Source organism: Halichoerus grypus, chromosome 12, assembly GCF_964656455.1.
Source record: "Halichoerus grypus chromosome 12, mHalGry1.hap1.1, whole genome shotgun sequence".
NCBI lineage: Eukaryota > Metazoa > Chordata > Mammalia > Carnivora > Phocidae > Halichoerus > Halichoerus grypus.
This window is the reverse complement of record NC_135723.1, coordinates 56,764,630-56,790,500: the sequence shown is the minus strand read 5'-3', so window position 1 is coordinate 56,790,500 and position 25,871 is coordinate 56,764,630. Positions and strand designations below refer to the sequence as shown.

The window sequence follows — 25,871 nt, the reverse complement described above, 5'->3', positions numbered from 1 at the left end:
CCCCCGTCACTTGGAATAAAATCCAAAGTCCTGGCCATGGCCGCACAAAGTCCCTGAGATGCTAGCCCTGGAGAGCAGGCCTCTCCCACCTCTGCTCATTTAGCGTCAGCCACACTGGCCTTCTGCCTCTCTTAAAACATTCGGAGCATTGGCCAGCCCTGAGCAGTGCCCGTGTCCTCTGCCTGGGATGCGCTTCTCCCAGTTTTCCACGTGGTGAAAACTTCCTTATTTCTTCTAGCCCCAGACGATTCCATTGTAGAGAGTCCTGCCCCTACCACCCTGTCTGGAATAGCACTCCCACTTACCATCCCCCCATCCTCATGCCTTGCATTCTGCTCCTTAACACCTGTCACTACCAACAAATTATGTCCTTATTTCTTTATCTATCTCGCCCACTTCTGCACCAAAATGTATTGTATCCCCAGTGATTAGGACAGTACCGGACACATCAGAGGCAGTCAGTAAATGATGAGCGCCATGGGATTTCTCACCTGGCTCCTGCACCTGCATGATTTCTCAACCTGCGCTCGTCCTCTTTTCTATAAGCTGCCCTTTGAGGTTGGAGGCGAGTCAGGAACTAGGTAGAATCTATAGTTAGGTCTTTGGACAGCTGCAGAAATGATGTATTTAAGGGATATTTTTCTAAATCTGAAAAAGATATACTCACACAAATACGCAAATATTAAAATGTACTCTTTCCCTATCTGCTTCTCCCCATACCATTCACCTCTTACATTAAGTACATTTAAAGCATAAATAAAAAATGATCAGGTCAGGGTGAAGAAAGTCTTGAGATATACAAATAAATGACAGGAATTCTCAACTAGTAGGGGAACTCACTGACTTTGGGCTTACAGAAAGAAAGATACATATAAATACCTGCACAGTAAGAACCATATATACTAAATTCCTGAATGTTTGGGAATCTTTACCACTTGGAAATTGCTCTTATTTGGGATGGAGAGGAAGAGGCAGAGAGGGATGCTAAAAACCCATCTAAATTGGATTTATCCAGTAAGCTGACAGACAGTGTCTGGTTCAGGGCTGGGTCAGTTCAGACTCAAAATCAAATACCTTTCTGGGTTACATCTGGGTTAAGATGTAACGAGAATAGAAACTCAACTAAATCCAACACTAAGACAGGTTAGATTGTGCTCATCATTCTCTATTCCAGTAGATTTTAAAAAGATTGCCATCAACAAAAATTAGATTATGAACTTTGAATTACCCCCTTTCAATGGACCTTTGAGTTAGTCAAAGCCTTAGTATAATCTTTTTCCAATTGGCTGATGCTAGGATTTGAAGAGACATTGAGAATTAGATATTAGATTTAGAGCATTTTGAAGTCAGAGGGACCCTCAGACCTCATTTTACAATGACATAAATGAGACTCAGAGAAATTGGAAGTTCAGACTCAAAAGATTCTTTGTCTAAATATCCGTGAGATGAGATCTTAATGGCGTGTAGAGGCTTTGGGGGAGGACCAGAGCCCAGCTTTGAGAGCAGCCATAGAGAGACAACTGGGACATAAAGAAAAAAGCACTGGATTTGAGATCAGAGGACCTTAGTTTAAAGCACCCCCACCATCCTAATTAACTGTGTAGCATTGGACAGGTTCTTTGTTTCCTAATTTATAGAATAAGGCTAATGAAGACACAAGGTTACCATGGTAACTCAATGGAAATACTACTCATGAGAAATGGCTAAAATTTAGTCTCTGCCCACTTCATACCGGCATAAGGTCCTGTAATTTTATATGTGTCATCTTTTTGTTTGCAAAGCCGGTGGGATTAGCCCTATTTTATAGATGAGGTAACTCAGGCCCAAAGACTTAAAAACTTGCTCAAGGCCCTTCAGCCATTAGATGATGTTGCCGAGTTAAGACCCACATCTCTGGGACTCCAGAAGCACCCCTTTGTTCCCTGATGCTAGTTCAGCACACGGTAGATGCTCTAGAAATGTTTCATGAATAAATACCTGTTGTGAGGAAATATATCAAAGAAAAATAAGACTTCACTTTAATTTTCCTGGGAAGCTTTGTAAACTTCTTAAAAGCAATGTGCACCAAATAAATCACTCCCAAAGGCCCTTTTAAGCCAGGAAGAAAAAAAAAAAAAACCAAAATCACTGATATTTGAATGTTGAGATTTATTCATCCAGAAAACAGCTTTTGAACCCACGTAAAGGTATTCTAAGCACTGATTCATGTATCTGACACAATAGTTTTAAAAGGTCAAAGTTGCCTTTTTATGGGATGTATATATATTTTATGGTATAATAGGGCTTCTTTTTATAATTCATGTGGGTAGTATATTTATCCCAGTTTTATGGGATTTAAAGTTATTACAGAAGAGGTTTATAGTTTGTATATACTGTGTTTTGCTTTGATGTTTGATGTTTGTAGCCAGATTTGGCCACACCTATAAAATGCCAAATTCTTGATCAAGGCTGTGAACCCTACATTTTTTACTACAATTGTTTCTGTGGGAATGAATATGATCTACTTTTAATAATCCACTTTAAAATATGCCTACGTTCTGGGGGAAGGGGCACATTCCATAGCTCCTCACCGGCTGCACTGAGGGGTGGGGGAGAGAAGGAAGAAGTAGGGTGTAGGTGTTGTCTTCCCTGGTTTTGTTTTATATGATCCCAAGGTTTAATAGTTAACTCCACTGTTTTCATTGAGAGCTGGTGGGGGAGGAAGGGGGAACCGGGATGCAGCATTTTGTGATATAAAGTATCTCCAAGGAGTTCAATGAAAAAAAGACAATGAAGGCCAGCAGAGAGTTGCATTTTAGGACTTAGGCTTCTAAACCATGCTGGAAGTGAAAATTGCTCTGGAAAATCCCATAGGCACAGAGAGAGGGGCCACATTCCTAAGAGGCTGTGGGAACTAAAATCATCCAAGGGGTAGCAAATTCGCATCTTCCACCTCATATCAGATCTGGCATTTATGTTCATTGAGACCTGAAAGATACATGGACTATTGAAATCTTTGTCTCTACTTTTCTTCGGGTCAAACTGGTACAGTTGAAATTCCATCAGTTAAATGTGTATGTGGGATGACTCTCCTAGCCTAGCCTAGCCTAGCCTAGCCTAGAGTTCTCCACCTAAAGTGACAGGCACATACAAGTGGTTTTCACACCATGTTCCTCATTACAGCTGAGGGTCCAGAGCAAGGTGAGTGATTGGAGATGTGTCACCTCCCCACTGAATGAAAACCACTGATGTAAACCGAAAATGCTGGGTTTGACCTCTGTTTCTTCCCTGTCGGTGTGTTTGGGGAACATTACTGAATTTTTCTGGTTCTGGTCTCCTCATGTGTAATGGAGGCATTAGTTAGGCTGGATGCTCTAAATGTAAGATACTTGCTAAGAACCAGCGAAGTCAGAGAAACTGTGAAATGCTGCTGGCTGCATTAGTCCGGTTTCACTGGTCCTGACTTATAATCATGGTACGTACACTGCTCACTTGCCTCGCGTTACTGAGATAAGAGGAAACCCAGCTCAGGAGCCATTTTCTCTTTAGCTTCTTCATTAGTGAACAGAACAGAAGTAATGACCCCAGTGACAAAACTCAGGGAAATGTGCAACAGTCTCCATTACAGGGGATTCTCTTTCCGGGAACAAAATTACATATTTACTCAAGATTTTTTTATCTTGACAGAAAATGAATAAAATGTTTTTCTTAGTAGTTGACTAACATTTCTTCAATAATTGCTTGGCTCTTTTTTTATAGAAACATTATTCTTTTAAAAAAATTGTCTTAGACCAGTCTTATAGAGGATTTGAAAAGAGGCTGAGTTTTGTGATGCAGAGTTTTCAAAACAACAAAAACTGCTGAGCCAAGAATATTTTTGTGTTTCTCGGAGGTAGCATTTTAAAATATTTATTATCTGATATCTTAATTAAAGCATTTGCAGGTACTTTCTCAACAGCTAATAGAGATTTTGACATGGGTAGCCAGTGTCGGATTATATGGTTTAAGAGCGGGCAGCCCTTGCTTGACCCTGCTTTTGTTTTTACATCTTTCAAAACGTGTCTCTGTCCCCAACATTTGCCTCTTGGCTGTTTTTCCTGTACTTCAAGAGGCTTCCATGCACCTGATTTCTTCTCACGCCTGACAAACCTGAGCGACTTGGGGCTGACTGTATAGGAGCGCCCTCTTGAGGACCAGTTTGTTGAAGGAAAATGAAAGTTTTGATTCACTTAGACACTGCACACTGTGTTACCTCTCAAGGCAAGGGCGAAGGAATGGATTTCACGAGACACAAAAGTGAATTAAGTTTTCGTTTTCTGGCCTTTGTTCCCATCAGGTCAGCCACCATCCACCTATCTCTGCTTGTCACGCTGAGTCTGGAAATTTTGTTTTCTGGCAAGGTAATGTGCTCATATATTTGTCCTCTGTCATTTTTTGTAATGTTATAGATCTATTTTATTCAGGAACTACTGCAAGTGCTTATTAAGATCACAAGTAGGACCCTGGACTTGGGCCTTGTTGCATGGATCTGCTCCACTTGGTATTCTTGCCTCTCATCCCTGAACAATTACCGATACTTGTCTACTTCATAATTAAGGATTCAGGAGGATAATTTAGTTGTGCCTTTAAAAAAAAAAAAATTCTTCATCTGTGTCTGGGCCACCACCATTTATTCCTGTAACTTTTTCTCTAATTCCACAGCCACTTGAAATGCCTTGTGTATTTCAAGAGACACTAAATATTTACAGGTATTTATCAGAGTCTAGACAACAGGGTTCTTTTTGCTTTTGAAAAGTTTTAATTTTATTTCTAAACAGCACGTTTTAGATTGCTGAGTTTTTTTAGTTTGGGGGTTGTTGTCTCTCCCTTCAGTTTGTATTTTGGATTTTGGAAGAGGGTGGGTTGTTCCGAAGAATAAATAAGACTGCAAATATTTTCTAAATGGATTAATTAATTTTATTAACTTATATATTTATTCAAAAGGCACAGTGTACAATTTGAGGAAAACTTGAGCATCTTGGCTTTTCAAACAATGAGCACACATCAGTTTTTAAAGCATTTTTCTCTGTTAACAGTGATGACACTTGATTTACCCCTTTGCCTTAAAAAAAAAAATCTATGTAATTTAAGAGTTTTGAAAATACACTTTGTTAAAAAAAAAAAAAAAAAAAGCTCCTTCCCCCACCTTAGTCCCCAGCCACCCAGTTCCTCTCTCTGGAGGCAAAATTCCGGTTTAGGTTACAAGTACCTGAGTACTTTTTCTGAATCTTTGCCATTAAAGGTTAGAATTGAAGCTTGATTAAAAAAATCTCTAACTTTCACTGAAATCCCCTGGGAATGATTCTTATAAAATCTGTAACCTTCTAATTGCTAAATGTTATTGACCCTGTAAGCACTTTATTATTATTTTTAAGTAATGGATTAGGCAACGAGAAGGACTTTCTCCAAGTAGTTTCTATGTGCTCCTTACCTTACACAACAGTTTTCTCCTCAGTCCCCTTCTTTTCTTCCTCATCAGCCTTTTTCCTGGGCAGTCCCACGTATTCCCATAGGCTCACAACTCCCAAATCTTGCTTTTTAATCCAATCTGACATTTCTCTGCCTTTTAATCATGTTGCTTAGGCCATTTACATTTATTATGATTATTAATATAGTTGGATTTAAATGTGGCCTCTTAGGATTTGTTGTCTTTTTGTTGCATCTGTTCTTTGTTTCCCTTTTTTTCTTTTTCTGCCTTCTTTTGGACTGAGTACTTTCTATCATTCCATCATATCTCCCTTGTAGACTTATTAGCTATACCTCCTTGTTTCATTTTTTAGTTATTACTTTAGGTTTTATGTTATGTATCTTTATCATAAGTCTGTCTTCAAGTAATATTATGCCACTTCACATATTGTGGACATGTTTTATTTATGTGTGTTATAAACCCGACAATACATCATTACTGCTTTTGCTTTAAACAGTTATCTTTTTTTTTTGTAAAAACTTTATTGAGCTATAATTTGTATATCATACAATTCACCTAATTAAAAGGTATAATTGGATGATTTTTAGGATATTCACAAAGATGTCCAATTATCATCACAATTTAAGAACATCTTCATCACTCCAGAGGTACCTGGGTGGCTCAGTCAGTTGAGCATCTGGCTCTTGATTTTGGCTCATATCATGATCTCAGGGTCGTGGGACTGAGCCCTGCATTGGGCTCTGTGCTCAGTGTGGCATATGCTTGAGATTCTCTCTCTTCCTCTCCCTCTGCCCCTCCCCCCACTTGAGCTCAATAAATAAATAAATAAATAAATAAATAAATAAATAAATAAAATCTTTTTAAAAAGGACATTTTTATTATCACTCCAAAAAACAAAAAAACCAACAACAGCAACCCCTTTAGCTAATACCTACCCCTACCCCAACTTCCATCAACCTCTTCCATCCTCCGGCAATCCCTTACCTACTTTCTATCTCTATAGATTTGCCTATTCTGGATATTTTATATAAGTGGAATCATGTATATGTGGCCAGGGGCTGCCTGGTCCCAGCCCTATCACTCTCCTGGATCATGGCCATGGCCCCCTCCTGGCCTCCCTGCTTTCACATTTGCTCCCTCATGGTCTCTGTATTGTCATGCAGCAGTCAGAGGGATCACCTGTCTCTGCCATCCTTTTTCTATCCCTTTTTTAAATTCTATTTCTAGTCTCTCTTTTTTTAAGATTTTATTTATTTATTTGACAGAGAGAGAGACAGCGAGAGAGGGAACACAAGCAGGGGGAGTGGGAGAGGGAGAAGCAGGCATCCCGCTGAGCAGGAGCCCGATGCGGGGCTCCATCCTAGGACTCTGGGATCATGACCTGAGCCCAAGGCAGACACTTAACTGACTGAGCCACCCAGGCGCCCTCTACCCTATTCTTTTTCTATTTCTCTCCCTATTGGTGCCACCATTTATGCAAGTGAGAAAAATATGAAATCATCTACAAATTCTCCCTGTCTTTCAGAATCTGCATCTAATTTGCCAACTAGTTCTATTTCTACTTCTTTCATGGTTCTGGAATCATTCCCTTCTACTCTATCCACTACTGTCTTAGTTCACTTCATCCTCACTTATCTCTTGATCAGTTACAGCAGCCTTGTAACTTGTCATCTTGCTTCTCATCTCTTGTGCTCCTGGTCCATTCTTTGTATTACTCCCAATTGTCTTTGCAAAGTCTGTATCTAATCACGTGTGTTTTCTCTCTAAACAAACATCTTATTTCCTCCCAGCGCATACGTACCAAACTTCTTTGCCTGGCTCCTAGAGCCCACTGTTTTTGTACTCAATCTGTCTCTCTGCTTTTCTCTCTAAACAATCCAAGACCCATAGGACAGAAGCACACCCTGTTCTCTTATACCTCTCTCCCTTTGAACAAGCTGTCTTATGCCTTCTATCCCTTTTTCTCTGCCTGGTGAACTCCTGCTTATTCTTCAAAGCCTGATCTAAGTGGCCTCTTCTAATGCTTTCCCAAGAGTGTTGGTCATTCCTGCTTCTCTGGCTCCATCTCGTCTTACAGTATACTCAGTTATAACCCGTGCCTCTCTGTTTGAGCATTACTTGTTTTCACTTTTGTCTGCCTTTCATACCATGAGTCCCAAGAGAGGGACTTTATCTTATAATTTTAATTTTCCGATTCTGTTCCAGATACTCAGTTGGTACTTAGATTGAATGAAAAGTTATCCTATAATGTAATGGATTTTATTATGAAGAGATTGTTCTATATAGGGATTATTTATCCAGCCTAAGAATTCTTTGATCTGTGTAGCTCTCCTGCTAAATATGTGCTAATTGGTATTTCATTTCAGATGTGAGATGGAAAAACAAATTCTGGGGCAAATCCATGGAAATTGTTCCCATTGGCACAACCCATGTGACTCTGCCAGCGTAAGTTCTTCTGTGGTTGGGAACTGCACAGAACTTAGGGCCAAGATACAGCTTTAGGAATGGGATTCCCATTATACCCCATGGTGCTGAGTATATGGTTGGTTTTTTTTTCTTTTAATTGGTTTGACAGTAAGTTCAAGTGTAGCTCATTTTGACAAGCTCACATTTTCTTTCCTTCAAATGGGAATGCTACCTGGAAACCAAAGTTCCCTGAACAGAAGCTTTTTAAAAACTCATTTTCACTTTCTAACAAAATCAAGAATGGTAGTTTTGCTTTAACATTGTTGTCCTACCTCACTGTCAAAATTCCTTTTAAGAAAAATATGATCTTGATCCTACAGGGTTTATTGATCCTCATTTATAAAGCAAAATGGCTTCGAGGGTGGCTTCTAGGGTGGGGCCAACAGGACTCGGGTGCTCACTTACTAACTGCAAATCCTTGGGCAGGTTACTTAACCTTCCTGATCACTAGTTCCCTCATCTATAAAATGGGAATAATAAACCACCTACTTTGCAGGACTGTTGTGAAGATTAAACAGGTAATATATGTAAAGCACTGAAAAAAGTACTTGGCCCAGAGCCTATGCCATGTTAAGTGTTTGGTCTTATTACCATTATCCTCATAACTGTTATAGGACTCTGTAAGTAGTACCTGAATACTTACTCATCATAAAAAGGTTTAAGACATGTGTGTCTTTTTTTTTTTTTTAAGATTTTATTTATTTATTTGACAGAGAAGGAGACAGCAAGAGAGGGAACACAAGCAGGGGGAGTGGGAGTGGGAGAAGCAGGCTTCCCACAGAGCCCGGAGCCCGATGCGGGGCTCGATCCCAGGACCCTGGGATCATGACCTGAGCCGAAGGCAGACACTTAACCCACTGAGCCACCCAGGCGCCCCAAGACATGTGTATCTTAAGATTTATATATAAGATAGATGTGTGTCTCTGCATATATATACATACACACGTGTATACATATGTACACATATAGATGTGTGTATTCATGTATGTGTGTGTGTAGAGAGAGCAGATTGTGAGATCACCACACCTTCCCCATTGCCTCTTCCCTTTTCTAGTCTGGTAACTTAGACAAATCACCTCTGGCTCTCAGTTTTCTCCTCTGTCAAAAGAGAGAGTGGGTTTTTCCAGGAGATCACCAGCTTCTAGTGAAATCCCTGGCAGCTTCCGGAGTGCCCGACCCTGCCCGCTGTGGCCTGCTGTGGCCCGCTGTGCCTTCATGTCTCCTCAGAGAGCGGAAGCTCACAAGGCCCAGCACGGCTTTGGCCCTCAGTCAGTGTTGGTTCCATAAATGAAGAAATGAGTAATTCATCCTGTGACTTATTTTTTTTAAATAGCTATATTTGTTTGCATTTGCTGCTGGCTCTTCTGGGAATTGTTAATGTCACTGTTTCCTCCTTTTCAGCTTCGGAGATCATTTTGAGTGGAACAAAGTGACCTCTTGCATCCATAACATCTTAAGTGGGCAGAGATGGATTGAGCACTACGGAGAGATTGTCATCAAGAACCTGAATGATGACTCTTGCCACTGCAAAGTGAATTTTATAAAGGTAACCCAGGTGGCCCCGTGAGCTCGACCCTGGAAAGGCCTTGGCAGAGCTGGGGCCCGAGGGCACAGGATATCTCAGGGAACGTCTCACCTTCCCCTTTGTGCCATCAGACAAACAACGCCAAGAGCTCCCTGGTGTCCCCCCTCCCAACCTCTCTCACCTGGATCAGGGCCATGGCCCCTCTGGCCTCTCTCCTTCCACTCGTATTCCGCTATGGTCTATCCTCAAGGCAGTAGCCAGAGGGACCCTTTTAAAACATAATTCATCATGCTACAATATGGATGAACCTTGAAGACATTATGCTCAGTGTAATAAGCCAGACATGAAAGGACAAATACTGTATGACCCCACTTGTGAGGTACCTAGAGCAGTCAGACTCATAGAGACAAAAAGTAGAATGGTGATACCAGGGGCTGGGGGGTTGGGGAATGGGAGTTGGTGTTTAATGGACACACAGTTTCAGTTTGGGAAGATGAAAAAAGTTCTGGAAATATATAATGATAATGGTTGCACAACACTGTGAATGTGCTTAATGTCACTGAATTGTATGCTTAGAAATGGTTAAAGGGGTACATTTTGTTAAGTATATTTTACTAGAATTTAAAAAAAGAAAGTCATGCTGTATATCACAGAAGGCCCCCCCACAACTTCCATCTTTCCCAGTACGAAAGCCTGCCTCCTGACAATGCCCACAAGGCCCTGTGTGGTATGCGCTGCCCACCCCCCCCTTATGTTCACACACGCGCACGCACACGCACACCTATGTGAACACACAAGCCTACACGTGGCTGTAGGCACACACCCCTGCCGATATGTGCGTAGGTCTGTGTGCGTGCACGCACACACCCACTCCTTTCTCTCCAGTCTCAGCTCCCACCACCCCCTCCTCCCCTTCCTTCCCCACCATCCTCTGACCACATTGGCTCTTCTCTCTCCCCCTCCTTCTGCTTGGACCCCTTTCCCCAGATCCTTCCATCATCAGCCCTGCCTTTTTAGTCACTTTCTGTCACATCCCATTTTCTTCACAGTGTTTCTTCCCACCCAGAGTTAACTTGCTCACTGTTGGTTTACTTGGGTATTTTCATTTTCTGTTCCGCATACCCTCCTCACCGTCCCTGAGTCTGGAAAAGCAAAAGCCTGATCTAATCTTGCTCACTGCTGGAGGCTGATGTGTGGAAAGGCTCATGAACATTCGTAGGGTAAATGAACAGATTGGCCAAAGGCAAAAGCATGGAAGAGTCTGCTTAACTTTCCAAGTGCTTTGAGTCCCTTAGATTCCTCTTGCCCTTAAAAATTTCATGTATTTAAAATGGTCTTAAAGGAGTATTTGCATTTAATTAAGGTCAAAATCCTAAGCAGAGAGATGAGGCTCTAATTGTGGAATTTCACGCAGTACCTCTCCACACCACCTCTAGCTGCTGGGGGACATTATGGAGAGGTGGACTGGGGTCGTTCTTATATCCTATAATTCAGACTGGGATGTAGACAGATAAAAAGCTAGTAGTGTTTGGGGTGAAATAAAAATGAACCTGCCTCGAAAACTTCATGGAGTCTCTCTGCAAAAAGAAGAAAAGGCAACCTGGAGTAGGGATATATGCCCCCGTCCAGGTGAGCGCACCTGCTTCTCAGCAGCTCCCTCAAGAAAATGTGCTCGAGTCCCCTTTCTACCATCCACCTGGTACTCACACACTTAGGGCCAGAGGATCGATTTCTGTGGCTATGAGGGAGGAGGGAATTAGAACATTGGGCGTGCCCCCGGTGTTGAAAGAGAATCGGAAAGCAGATGTAGCCCTTCCCAGATGCACCACCTTCCTCTGTGGCGTCCCACCGTATTGCCAGCATTGGATTTGTCAGCATATCTGTAACAGAAAATCTGACTCCTGCTTCCGAATAAACTTAAGAGCCGAGACAGCATTTGTTTCCCTTTTCCTCCATTTTTACGTGAGTAGAGACCTCAGGTTTATGTTTCTGATGCAGCTCTGTGATGTTGCTGTCCTCTGTCCTTCCTCCCATCTTCCCCACAGACATAAAATGGGGAAACCAAACCACCAGAATATGGCCCCAAAATGCTGCTCAACTTTATTGGCTTCCAAATATGGATTCTGTTTTGGATGAAAATAGCACTAGGAGTTTTGATTTATGAAGTAATGCCTTCCATTCTTTCCTAGAGATTTTTTAGGGCAGGCAGGTAGTTGGGAGACTCGGCAGGGAAACATCCACTCTAGGGAGTTCGACCCCCCTCTGCTGGCCAGCTTGCGGTACTGTATAAAACCCACAAGGCTGAGCTGGACTGAGCTGCTCTCAGATCAGGACCAATCCACAGGGTAAATATGGGTCGCATCACGTTCCAGTGGATTGGATGAACAAATCTAGTTTGGGGGAGAAATGATGGGAGAAACAGAAAATTGGTTGCTTTACAAAGGAGCCTCCTTTATTGGTTTACAAAAGACTGTCTAGTTCCTGTCGAGAAAAAATATATATGAGTTACTTTTCTCTGAAATTGCAATAGTCAGAGCCATGGTGACATCCACAGAACAGCTATTCTGGGGGCGGAGGGGCGCGGGGGAGGGGGCTTAAGAGCCAACCGCATTACTTGGCCGATGTGTGAGACCTGAGCCTTTCCTTCTGATGTTGTATGTAACAAAAGTAGGGGGAAAAACCTGTATCTCTCACAAATGTTGATTGTTGTGTTGCAAACTATAAATAAATAAAGGGTTAGATGTTAATTTTTATTAAGTAATTAAAAGTATGATTTTAAAAAAAGCCAGAACCCAGAACTGGCAAATTATATGCAATGTAGAATCATTCCTATGGTTTTTTTTTTCTTTACTTTTGTTTCTCTCTTAATATCTGTAATAAGTTGACTCCAAAGTACTAAACCGCTAACTCTCATTTGAATCCTAGGCGAAATACTGGAGCACTAATGCCCGTGAGATTGAAGGGACAGTATTTGACAAGAATGGAAAAGCGGTGCATCGGCTCTTTGGGAAATGGCACGAAAGCATCTACTGCGGTGGCTCCTCTTCGTCCACTTGTGTCTGGAGAGCGAGTCAGTACCCCGGTTAATCAGTCTCGGGCCAGGGGTCTGGGGGCATGGCCAGAGGAACTGCGGGTGGGCTGGCATCAATGTCCGCCATCCAGGGTCTCCAGCCTCTACCAGCTTTGAACTCTGTTCGAGCCACCAGCCCCTCTTTCATTCACCAGGCCTATCTCAAACTCATCCTCATGCTTATCACCAACACCTCAGGTGGTCTGCTAGGTCCTGGCTTCTTCATCCCAGAACAAAGCCATTGCTCATCCACGGTTACTCTGTCCGAGGAGGTCTTTCGGGCTACACACATCACCCCTGTGCCTCTCCTGGGCGCTGAGAAGCAGTGGCAGTGAAGTACAAGAGGTCATTCTAGAGTAAGAATGAATAAAGAGAAAACTGTTACTAGACAAGTAGAGTGACCTGGGGCTTCTATAAAGTTAGGGGTCTCCCAGATTCACCCAATACCATTAGCCACTCTGATCTCTCCTGTAATTCTAGAAAATACTGAGCCCTTGAAGCAGCTATGGGGAGGCTAGGGAAGCCAAACCTTCATAACATGTCCCCCAAAACATTTTAAGACTTTTGTCCATCTTCTAATCTGATAAGTGTATTTCCAAGTCTTGGCCATATTATAAATGATTGTTCTGAGATACCACCATTAGTATGCTTTAGGCTGATCAAAATAAGACAAAAAAACCATTCTAATAGTAACTTAAACCATTAGGATGTGTGCTATTACTTAACAAGTAAGGGGTTGGATGGCCCCACAGTTGTTATACAGGCAACGTTACCTTTGTCAAGAGCACAGACCACTGACGACACAATCCTCCAGTCCCAATATGGCAGTGATGTGTCCCCTCATGGATGTAAAACATTTATCATGATTCAATATCATATCCCCATGTGACAGGTCACTAAGCAGGAGAGAAGCGAGAACAAAAGAGTTGTCTTCTCTTGTGTCTCTCTTTTTTTCAGGAAATATTTACTAGGATTCCCCAGCAAATGTATCATTAAGTCTTGTCAGCCTCAAGTGGGTCCAAACCCATCCTTGAGCCACTCAGGGGCAACTGGGTAGACAGAAGAGATTCAGATGGGCTTAGATTCACCCCCAAGGGAGGACACAATGCCACATGAACAGATCAGTTTCCCATTAGCAAATAAGAAAGGGAAATAACTGTAGGGTAAGCAACCAACAGTGTCTCTTTCGCTGGGTAGCAACCATATATGGTCACACGGGTGGCCATGAAGCCAGCATGAATTGGCACCAGTGGCCACCTTCCAAGCTTTAGAAGTTCAGAGAGACACTCACTGTCCTTTGCTTAAAGTATGTATCAGAGATGAAAATTGCCTTCCTCTTTGGGATGTTATAGTAGCACCTTGACAAAGCACACGGTGGGTGTGAGCTGTTATGCTTGTTGTTGTTGCTCACTGACTTTGTGTTTCTGCCTTGGCCATGAGCATCTCTGGCCCATCTTCAAGAAGAACCACTGTCTTTACTCCGGTGGTTGGGAGACTGGGCTGGATTTTTGAAGGCACAGTAGGAAGCTTTGCTACGATTTTCATGACTAGGATACATGGAGGATTAGAGTTAAAATTAGACAGAAAGGACTCCTGAAGCTTGGAAAACTGGGTTTGCAGAATAGTTCATGGAAAGTGTTTGTATTTGTACATGAGAGTAACTCCTGCTAGGCTAGGAGTGGATTTTATTAGCCTGCATTTGGTTTACTCAATATGTAAACTTGGTATTTTTAGCTTGATTTTTAGTTGGGATTCAAGTTAGAGCAATACACTTGGATTAGACCACTTGGGCTGCTATAAAAAATACCACAGATCGGGTGATTTAAACAACAGAAATGTGTTTTCTTACAGTTCTAGAGGCTGGGAAATCAAAGACCAAGGTGCTGGCAAATTTGGGTTCTGGTGAGAGCGTGTTCTTGGCTTGCAGTCAGCCGCTAGATCAGGGCTGCACCCGTTCGACCTTATTTAACCTCAATTCCTTTCTTAGGCTCCTTCTCCAAATACAGCCATACGAAGGGGTAGGGCTTCAACATATGAATTTTGGAAAGATACAAACATTCAGCCCATGACACTGCCCCTGGCCCCCGCAAACCACACCCTTCTTACATGTAAAATATTTATTCCATCCTAACAGCCCCCTAAATCTTAACTCGTTCCAGCATCAACTCTAAAGTCTAAAATCCAAAGTCTCAGCTAAATATCATCTAAATCAGGTTATGGGTAAGACTTGAGGTATAATTCATCTCCTCCGCTGTGAACCCGTGAAGCCAAAATGTGCTTCTAAATACAATGGCAGGACACACGTAGGATAATTCCCATTCCAAAAAGGAGAAATAGGAAAGAAGAAAGGGGTGATGGCTACCAGATAAGTCCAAAACCCAGTAAGAAAAATGCCATTAGGGGTGCCTGGGTGGCTCAGTCGGTTAAGCGTCTGCCTTCGGCTCAGGTTATGATCTCAGGGTCCTGGGATCGAGCCCCGCATCGGGCTCCCTGCTCGGCAGGAAGCCTGCTTCTCCCTCTCCCACTCCTCTTGCTTGTGTTCCCTCTCTCGCTGTCTCTCTATGTCAAATAAATAAATAAAATCTTTAAAAAAAAAAAAAGAAAAATGCCATTAGATCCTAAGACAGCAGATGATAATTTTTGGCTCAATGCCCCGCCCTCTGGATCCGCTGGGGCAGTGGCCCTGCTCCCAAGGCCCCCAAGGCTCTGGGTGGTGGCAGCACAGCAGGTCAAAACTGCAGCAGTGACCCCACCCTTTGAAAGGTGGAGGCAGCCTCCCGCCCCCGCCCCTGGCCTGTATAGTCTGGGCCTGTGGTGGGAAGGGCAGCCCTGATGATCTCTGAATCACCTTCACTCGTTCTTCCCTTTACTTGAAAGATAACAACATGTTCGCAGCTGGAGAGCTGGATGGTCCCATCCTGTAGAATGGCAGTAGTCCAACAGCCTTACTTCATTCGGTCCCATTTTCTCTGTCCCCTTCACATCAGGCAGCATTTCTGCTGGTATAATCCCATGTTTACTCCTGGCTTCAGCTGAACTAGATTTAAATTTAAATATGTAAGATTTGGAGGGACAAGCGTTGGTTAAAAAGAAGGGCAGGCATGGAAGAAAAGAATAACCTTGACCACTTGCTATGGGTTCCACACTACTCTAGGAACTAGGCAGAGTTCCAGGAGGATTTGACATCTCTTAAATGAAAAATGGATTCTCCAGAGTGAGAGTCTTGTTCGTCCGGAAAAAATGGACCCAGAGTTCTTTTTAACGTGTTTATTTTTTTTTTTTTAAGATTTTATTTATTTGACAGAGACACAGCGAGAGAGGGAACACAAGCAGGGGGAGTGGGAGAGGGAGAAGCAGGCTTCCCGCAGAGCAGGGAGCCCGATGCGGGGCTCGATCCCAGGACACTGGGATCATGACCTGAGCCGAAGGCAGACGCTTAATGACTGAGCCCCCCAGGCACCCCTTAACGTGTTTGTTTTTGTAACAAATTATTTTTATAGCTTACACAGTATAAAAACTAAATGGCATTACATGAATTCCCTATATGGCCACACAAAAGAGGTCTGATCCTTGTAGGTAGAAGAAAACTTCTAGAGAAAAAGATTTATAGAGGAACATTCACCACCAGTTTGTTAGCCAGAATACTTTACTAGAAATGGGAGGATTTAGAGCTGAGAGAGAAAAATTATAGCTGATCTGAGATGAAAAAGGTGAAGGAATTAAAATGTAATGTAAATGGAAGGCAAGTTAGAGATGAATGATTTCTTTTTCTTTTAGATCCCATGCCAAAGGGCTATGAGCAATATTATGGCTTCACACAGTTTGCCCTGGAATTAAATGAAATGGACCCATTGTCAAAGTCTTTATTACCACCTACTGACACTCGATTTAGACCAGACCAAAGGTAAGCACTTTTTAAAAGATCTTTATCTCCAGAGATGTAAAACTCCTTATGAAAAGTCTTACTAACAACTCCCAGACCACCAGAGGTGCCCAAGAGAGACAGTGTCATCAGGAGTAGAGGCCTCGGGGGCCTTGCAGCAATCATGTCCTGGAAGGAAGGGAGCCCAGCTTAATTCTACGTGTGGCCTGACCTTTATTCATCAGTAGAGCCTTATTTCTATCGAAATATCCGGAAAAGTATTTATTTTTAAGAGTTTTATTGCATCCAATAATACAGAACTTATTGTGTATCTGAAAGAGTGAAAAGCACCCAGCTCCCTTACCCCTCAGATTTAAATTATTTTGGTGCATAAAAATCTAACTTCTGATCCTACGTTTGCTGGCAATAAGCTGTGTAAACTTTCTTAGTCCTGGTTTCCTATTCTGTAAAATGGACATAATTATCTCTGCCCTTGGACCTAATTTAAGACTCCAAACCCAGAAAGGAAAAAAAATATACATATATTTGACTTTATTTAAGGAAAAAAAACCCTTCTTCATGGCAAAGTAAAAAAATATATATAATACATTTATATATATTTTTATATTTTTAATATATTTTTTATATTTTTATGTGTGTGTGTGTATGTGTATATATACATATGTGTATACATACACATATACATAAGTGTATATATACATATATATACATACCCAGAATTAAATAGATAAATGACAAACTAAGAAATCTATATTTGCAACTCATTTCATGAATTGGTTCCAGAAATCAAGATGAACTCATTAAAAAAATGGACATAGGAAAATGAACTGTTCACAAAATAGGAACTGCAGCTCTCTCATAAACATATGAAAAGATGCTCAGTCTCACTGAAAGAAATGCATATGTTTAAAAACATGTTGACATACCAGTTCTTCACCTACCAGCCAGCAAAGATTCAACAGTCTGATGTGTTCTGAGGCTCCCGGGAAAGGGCGTGGTGAGGAAGCAGGTGGGATGAGAGATGGGGACGAAAGGGACAAATTCCTTTTTATAGATACAATTTTTTGAACCACGTATGTATCACCAATTCCACAAAGAATATCTTCCCTAAGTACCGCAAAATACCATTTTTAGGGTTGGAGAGGGTTCTTATGGATAGGGAAGCATATTGAATCTCCAGTTCTAGACACAATTCGAGTAGTCACAATGACAGTATTTTCTTGGAATTTGTGTTCTGTTATTTTCCCCCTCACTGCCCCAGGTTCCTCGAAGAAGGGAACATAGAAGAGGCTGAAATACAAAAGCAGAGGATCGAACAGCTGCAGAGAGAAAGGCGGCGGGTCTTAGAAGAAAACTGCGTGGAGCACCAGCCCCGGTTTTTCAGGTGCGCGCGCCCATCACGTGGGTGCTGGGCTGACAGGGACTGGCGACACCTGAGGCTTCTGGACGAAGGGAGGGGACGCCCCCATCCCCTCCCCAAATGCGAGCGTTCTTGGCGTCTTTCTTGCTCCGGAGTGCTAAAACCTCTCCTCTGGAAAAATGGCACGTGCAAGGGGTCTAATGCTTGGTTTGCAGAAGTTCCAGAACACTTCAGTTTGGATGTGGAACATTTACTATTCATTTTAAAATAACTTGCCATTCAAGGTCTTGTTAAAAGTAGACGTAAGGATTTAGAAGGGGCATCAGAGACCATCGGCGCTCCACCCCCTTTCACAGTAACTGAGAAGAAATCTCCAGAAGGCCCCAGTGAAATGTCCTGGACTGGGGCCTGGCCCTCCTGCCTACACGCCAGGGCTCTGTACGGTTTGGGGGGCTTTTTTGTTTGTTCCTTAAAAAAATAAATAAACAAATGAGGCCCACAGAGGAAAGCAGCCGATTCTTGCCCTGCCGGTTCCACCCCTCTCTTACTTTTCAGAGCAGCCAGAGCTTTGTTGTTTGGGGTTTTTTTTTGTTTTTGGTTGTCATTGTGTTTTAATGGACCACAGGAATTAGCTCCTCATCTTGCAGCAGCAGCAATAAAGTATGTATTCCAAAACGGCAAAATAGCAACAAGTGATGTTTATCCCCAAAATATAATGCTTTTTTCCCCTAGAGTCATTGTGGATTTTGTCAGGTCCCTTCTGATCATTTCCACAAACTCCGGTTACACGCAAATGAAGATTATTCAACTGGCCAGAGTTTCATCCCCAAATATTCATAACTTTGTTTAAATATTCTATTTATTTTTATTTTTCTATTTATATTCAATTAGCCAACATATAGTACATCATTAACTTTTGATACAGTGTTCAATGATTCATTGGTTGTGTTTAAATATTTTAAAAACAAGACACCTTAAACTATTTTTTTAAAAGGCAAGAGATAGATAAATGGATAGATGAACAGACTGATCCGTTGATTTACTGATCAATTGATAGACATACACATATACCCTTAAGTAGGCCAATTCTTTTTTTTTCTTTCATAGATCATCTAGTGTCATTTTTAAACAAGGGAAATTAGATTTATAAAGATGTTCACTGCAGTATTTTTTAGGATCATTAAAACTTGCGGGTAACTAAGCTGTCTCAAGAACTAGGGAGAGAGATTCATCAATTCGACCTAATGTGAAAGCATCAAAAATGACTTCACAAAGTCTGTGGAGCTCTATGGAAAAGGAATTGACATTTAAATACAAACTTATAAAACGTTACGTAGGCTGTTGTGGCAGCCGTCTAGAATGGAATGGAAAAGGACCAAACACGGCTACAGCCAGGTGGCCTTAGCTATTTTTCCTCTGGATTGTCTGTGAAATTATCAGAGTATCGGATGGGGCAAAGAGCTGGAGAAAAGGCAAGAATCCTCAGCAGTAGTGGTCCTGGCAGAGAGGTGACCGAGAGGCCCGTCAGCGGGAATTCCAAGTGGAAACTAGAGTTGGGACAGAGCCGGGCTCCTCTGGGTCATAGTAAAGTGTCTGATAGGCAGACCGGCTCCTTTTAGACACATCCCTTTATTAGAAGAGGGAAACCAGTGTGACAAAAATCTGTGTCCCCGAGAGCATGGGAAAACAGGCACTGTCCGCTTTTGCTTCTAAAACATGAAATATCAGACAAAATTACAAATGAATGCGCTCTTTGACATCGCAGTTCTGCTTACAGGAATTTTTAACGTAACTATACTCACGTGCATACAAAATTACATATGGGTATATATGTCTATCATATTATTATTAACATATGTCTCTGATAGCTAGAGATTAAAAACAATCTCCTAAAGGCTCACCAGTAAGGTACCTGTTAAATTGTGGTCCATTTCTACAATGGAATATCATGCAACTGTTTAAAAAGAAATCAGGATTCCCTACTGCCAGAGTCACCAAACTTGTCCTATAAAAGACAAATGGTAAATATTGTTAGCTCTGCAGGCTGTAAGGTCTTAGTGGTAATTACCCAAGCCCACTGTGCAACATAACGGCAGCCATAGACAATAGTGAAGCGAATGGGCATGGTGGTGTTCCAGTAAAAAGGGATTAAGGTTAAAGGGGGATCTACCTATAAATAAGTCACAGAGATGAACAACACAGCACAGGGAATGTAGTCAATAATATTATAATAATGTATGGTGGCAGATGGTGACTACACTTACTGTGGTGACCACTGATATAATGACATATATAGAACTGTTGAATCAATATGTTGTATACCTAAAACTAATATAACATTGTATGTTAATTATACTTCAATAAAAAAAACACAATAATACGAAGATAGGCAGAAGGCTGGATGTGGCCCTTGGGCTATAGTTTGCTGACCTTATTGTGACAGTGGAAAATGATCTCCAGTAGATATTGTTATGTCAAAAACTCAAGGGGTAGGACGCCATACAGGGCTGTCATTGTGTAAAAAATGGGAGAGGGGTGGAGTGTGGATGTGTATGCATGCATGCTCATACATGCATGAAATTTCTCTGAAAGAGTGAAGCTTCTAAGGTCGTTGCCTCTGAAGAAAAAGGACTGGAGTCTGGGAGATAGGAATAGAAAGAAGACTTTTACTATCCACGCTTTTGGACCTTTTGAATTTTTATCTATTTAATATATTATCTATTCAAAGAATAGTGAACCAAGGCTATTCTCTCCTGACTCTTATGTCTTCTAATTCCTTCTGTTTTTAATGCTAACTTATAACTTGATATGAACAACCTGGTTGATTTGTAGCTTTTACATAGTCACACCCAAGCTGGTGGCTGTCATCCCAGCCATGTTTTATGTATGACAGACTCTTCCCTTATCCATGCTTCTTTCAGAAGCACCATTTTTCTCAGCCTCTAAGTTTGAGAAGCTGAAGTCAGAAGTAACAAAATCGTTTCCGGGCTTCCTGTTCCCTCACAGTCCCCGTATGAGACTGTCAGGGATATTGTATATGCACGTGGAATGACAGCCAGGCCCAGGGTGGGGGGGGAAGAAAAGAGGGAAAGGGAAAGAGGGGATATGACAGTATTTTCAATAGCCTTCAAGAAATTCTTTTTATCTTTCACAGGAAATCCAACGATGACTCCTGGGTGAGCAACGGCACCTATTTGGAACTTAGAAAAGATCTTGGTTTTTCCAAACTGGACCATCCCGTCTTATGGTGAAAAAGGAAAGAAGAATGATACGCCTTCTACTTCTGTGTTTGCTTTCCGAAGCCACACAGCTGTGTCTGTGTATTTAAAAGAAATTACTTAGAATGATCACCTGTGCTTAGCTTAGCATTGTAAGTATTTATGTATTTTCTTCAGTAGGTTTCTTTACAATTTCAAATGTTATCACGATTGTTTATATGGACGTAGAACACCTTGATATTTCATTTTATATATAAAGTATTTAATAAAAATGAGAGATTGAATGTTAACGTGTGGGTTAAAAAAGAAGCTTTAACACTAATTTTCCAAAGGTTAGGAAAATTCAAATTAAATTTATGCCTTATAAAATTGTGTTGGAGAAAAAAATTTCTCTCTCCCAGGTGCATTAAGAAATACGGATACCCAGGGTTACTCACTCATGCATAAGCTACCCAGGTTTAATTTGGTAGCTCAGATATCTTTTTGCCTCCGACAGCTCTTGAATTGCTCATACAGAACAATTCTGCTGGTGCTGGAGTCTGAAGAATATTTGCATTTGCATTTTGGTGGTTGGGAGGATGGTATAAGATTAGTGGAATGTGTGTTTTTCTATCAGATAGATATGGCACCTTCCTGAAGAGGAGAAAGCATTTGAGCTCATCCCTCCCTAGAGGAGTATTGCCTTATGTGCAAAAGTGTACCCTGTTACGCAGAGAAATTGTCATCAGTCTGAGAAATTCCCATTAATTAAATGCTATAGGGGCATCCCAGAGACACAGTAGGAGATTTCTCCTTAGTGAGAACGGAACTCTTGACAAGTTAAACTGTTTTTCGCATCTCACTCCCACCCCCGGTTTCCCCACACTTTACCACAGCTCTGTTGAGTATGGAATGTTCCAGTTTAGTCTAAAACGTACAGTGCATTCCACACAACAGTTTGACTTTCTAAAAGTTTAGCAAAATAACTGATTATTTTAAATAACTCAACAAGTTTTTCTTAAATACTGTTTTGGTGTTTTCTACCTCTTAATAACACCATATTTTAGATCTTGTATAAAAAGTTTGACCATCTGCCTTATAGACAAATGTAGAGAATTGATGTTCTTCCTTTGTGTTGTGTTCTGATAAAGCTTTGTCTTATCTCTTTCCTATACTTCTTACTCATTTCACTCTTGTGAGTTTTGCAGCAGTCTTAAATAATACAGATTATAACTACTAAAAGGGGAAATTTTGTCATTTTAAGTGTTAAAGTACAATAATACAATTTGTGCAGTAGTTGAAGTGTGTTATCAAAGCAATGCCAACTTCTGCCCAGATTACATTAAAACCAAAGCCTAATTTTTAAGCCTTTTACTCTAATGTCCATAATAATCCTATGGAATATCAAGTATAATGGTGTAGTAAAAAGATTTCTCCAGAAAACACTTACGGGTATTTAAAACATTTCAGAGCATGTAGAATTCTATGAATGAAAAGTAGAATAATAATGGTAAAAAAGAATGCATGATTTTTTCAGTGTCACACCAAATAACCAAGTAGTTGGACAGCATTGCATTTTCAAAATGGAGAGTTTTAAAGTGGGTCAGTAGCCTTTTGGAATCTGCAAGTGATTAGCATTTAAAAACAATACATGGCTCATTAAATATTACATTCATTCCTTCCAAATCAAGAAGTCAAGATGAATACAATGTGAATATCATTTCCATTTCTAAGCAGTTTCGATGACACAATCAAATTCTTTGGTATATGTGCTTTGTTCTTTTCTTTTCAAGCATGTATCCAAATTCTCCTCACAGACAGGAAAAAGCAGGCTGTAGATTTAAGGATACTCAAGGGAAAACCAAATCTAGTTTTCAAATTATGAAGGAAAATGTAGACTTTTAGCAATACTGACTACTAAATAGGCCTCCTCTAGAAGCTGGCTCCAAAAAGACAAACAAACAAACAAACAAACAAAAACCTAGCACAACAAAAACAAGACATACAGCCTGAATGGATGTAGCTCTGTCATACAGTATCTGGAAATTTTTTAATTGTCCCACTGCTGTTATTTCAATTGACTTTATGCTTTATTTTGGAATCACAAGGATAAATGGACCAAATACCACCATTGTAGTCATCTTATTTGAGATGGAAGTGGTGATAAATTAGAATATGATACGGAACTATATGCAAATTTAAAAAGCTACGAGTCAGTACCAGCCCTATAAAGGGCGTTTCTGAAATTTGAACAGCTTAGTGATGCATCCTGTTATTATAGTCTTAAAACTACCTTGAGGGGGAAATGGCTTCTTTCTTCCTTCAGTCCCTATCCTCAATAGCACCTTCCCATCTCATTTGTATTTCTGGGGCATTTTCTACTTTTAAGACAAAGAAAACCGAAACGTGGCATTCTTTGGGAAGAATGGAGGTTGAGTTTAACTTTCTGGACTTTGAAAACCCCAATTCAATCATTGCAATCACTACACCATCTGAGATACATGCTTAAACCTCCCTTTTCTTCCTGATTATTCCATCCCAAATTGATGGCGAATTAACATATATATTCTTGGAAACGGGACTGTGGGCAGTCGACTACCTTGTACTTCATATGTGCCCGTGGCCTCTATCGATTACCCCAAGCTGCAGATCATTCTGGAAGAGTCCAGCAGCCTCCTGCGTAGCCTGGCAGCAGATCCCTTCCAGCTGCAGGCGCCAGAGCCTCGGCTTGTATTTCCCAGAGTCACGTGTAATCATCAGAATCCCAGCACGACTCTCCCTGCTCTTCACCTCCCAGAAGTCAGGCTGCTTCCGGGACTAACTAAACAGCCAGAGTGCACTTTAGGCCAACAGTCCAATCCTCCATCAAGTCCCTAGAGTGCCCCCATAGCCCACAGTCTTTGTGTGCTTCCTGTGGGGCTCTCTGGAAGAGAAAAATATACAAGCTAAAAAAAAAAACAGAACAAAAAATCTCTTCATGTTTACTTCATTTGAACTGCTGCTTTTCTCATATTCTACCTTTAATTACTTCCAGTAAATCACTTGCTTGGGCTTCAAGGACTGTCCCTCATCTGTATTTTCCAGATTTATGATGAGTGGTCTTGTTCTACTATAAACAGTGTCACCCTAAAAGAAAAAGAATAAAGTTTTTATTTGGCTATTGAACCTTGTTGTAGGCCTACCACATAGTCCATGAGTTAGTTATATTATGCCCTCAAGCTATCATAGAATTTTCTCCGGCCTTTTAGTTACGAATAGGAGCAATAAAGTTGTTCTTATGATGTTAGGAATAATAGTTCCAATGTATTGGCATAATTCATTTGAATGTCTTTCATTTTGATATTAACATTGGCATAAATCTATTTTTGCTACCAGATGATAGCTATTTTCATGCGCTCAACTTCCCTCTGCGTTGTATAAATCTGTTACTTGGTGTTAGTCTTTATTTTTCTGTGTTGGAAATATTTATCACAAGAGTATCTGTAAATCATGACAGAAAATGCAAACCATTTTCTGAGACTTTTGTTTTGGGTTATGCAATGATAAGTTGCTAATGATGATTTTATCTTCCTCCATTACCCTCAGAGGATACTTTTTTTTTTTAGAAAAAAAAAAGGATACCTGTTAATCTTCTATCTAGCTGTGTGTAAGATTATTTTCTGTTTAAATCCCACCCTTCCGCCTATATACCCCATTCTCCCCAAAAAGTTCGTACTCATTTGTTTATCCCCCTCATGTAGCTAGTTGACGGTGAATAAACAACATGGAAAAAGGGCCGCCTTTGTCTTTGTTTTTCCAGGTTAATGGGTATTAGTGGCTGCTGAAGGGGAACAAGACGCTAAGCTAGGCTCTTTTGAGGAAGAAACATGCCTGGTTATCTAAAGTGATAGAGATTTGAAATAAGAATACCCTGGGACATAAACTGGGAAACCATAAAGTTGCCATACTACAAATGTAGGTCCCTCAGCCCTTAGGAGGGGGACCTGAGGCAGCTGGAGCCCCAGACAGCCCCCAAGGAGCGCCCTGTGTTTACCCCAGCAGACTATGGAAAGAGGTTGTTCTGTGTGCCCCAACACGAAAAAGGAAAACGCTGACTGCTCATACCAATTTAATGGCCCTTATGAATGACTGACTCATCTCCTCCTCCCATATGCAAGTTGTGTCCTTTGCAATGCCAGGAACATTCTTAGCCTTCACTAAAGACCCACCCGATTCATTGACATATTTATCATGGTACACGAGACAGTGGATCACAGAATTATGTGCATAAACTCACATCTCTGTATTCCTAAAAGCACTTAAAGAGACAACCAAAAACAATTTATGAAACTTGATTGGATCCTGGCTTAAAAGAAAAGAAAAATAAGGTATAAAAGACATTTTGAAGATAATCAGTGAAATTTGCATGGAAACATAATGAAATTCTTGCCAATTTTCAAATATGTGTTGTTGATATTGCCTGTTGATCTGAATCAAATCTGTCATCAGAGGGGGGCCATTTTCCAACATTATTCAAAATAGGGTTATGAACACTAAAGAAAATCTTAACAAGCAACCTCAGAATATTTTAACATGTTAGCCATTGCTGAAATAGGTCTTAAAGCATCCTAAGGTGTCAGCTCTGAGGAGGCAATCAAATCTGGAGGTACGGGTTCCAGGCCATTGGTTTACAAACTTAGTCATACAATTTTCTACCAGCACTAACATGCTTGATGGCCATGAGTAACCCGCAAATCAGGACATCACCGTCCTCCTCCACACCCAGACAAGGGTTTCTTTTCATGGACTTAGTAGTTGGGGTCCCTGCAGGAAACCGAATCTAACTCCGGTAGTTCAAGAGAGGAAAATGAAGGGACTACTTGCGGGCTTCTAGCAGGTTGAAGGCATATTATTAACAGCAGGAAGTTGTTACCACCACCCGGAA

The 25,871-nt window shown here is 41.1% G+C and overlaps 1 protein-coding gene across 8 annotated transcripts in view; it reads left to right on the top strand.

Moving 5' to 3' along the window:
• The window catches only part of OSBPL3 (oxysterol binding protein like 3), a 173,615-nt gene extending 148,895 nt beyond the window's left edge, over positions 1-24,720 (top strand). For all 8 annotated transcript variants that reach the window (XM_036097218.2, XM_078059380.1, XM_036097216.2 and 5 more), the window contains 7 exons: positions 4,316-4,379; positions 7,813-7,891; positions 9,314-9,458; positions 12,363-12,507; positions 16,285-16,411; positions 17,652-17,774; positions 20,905-24,720. In XM_036097218.2, the coding sequence (XP_035953111.1) occupies positions 4,316-4,379; positions 7,813-7,891; positions 9,314-9,458; positions 12,363-12,507; positions 16,285-16,411; positions 17,652-17,774; positions 20,905-21,001 (780 nt within the window). In that variant the 3' untranslated portion in view covers positions 21,002-24,720. The remainder of the gene's footprint in view (positions 1-4,315; positions 4,380-7,812; positions 7,892-9,313; positions 9,459-12,362; positions 12,508-16,284; positions 16,412-17,651; positions 17,775-20,904) is intronic.
• The last annotated feature ends 1,151 nt before the right edge of the window (positions 24,721-25,871 follow it).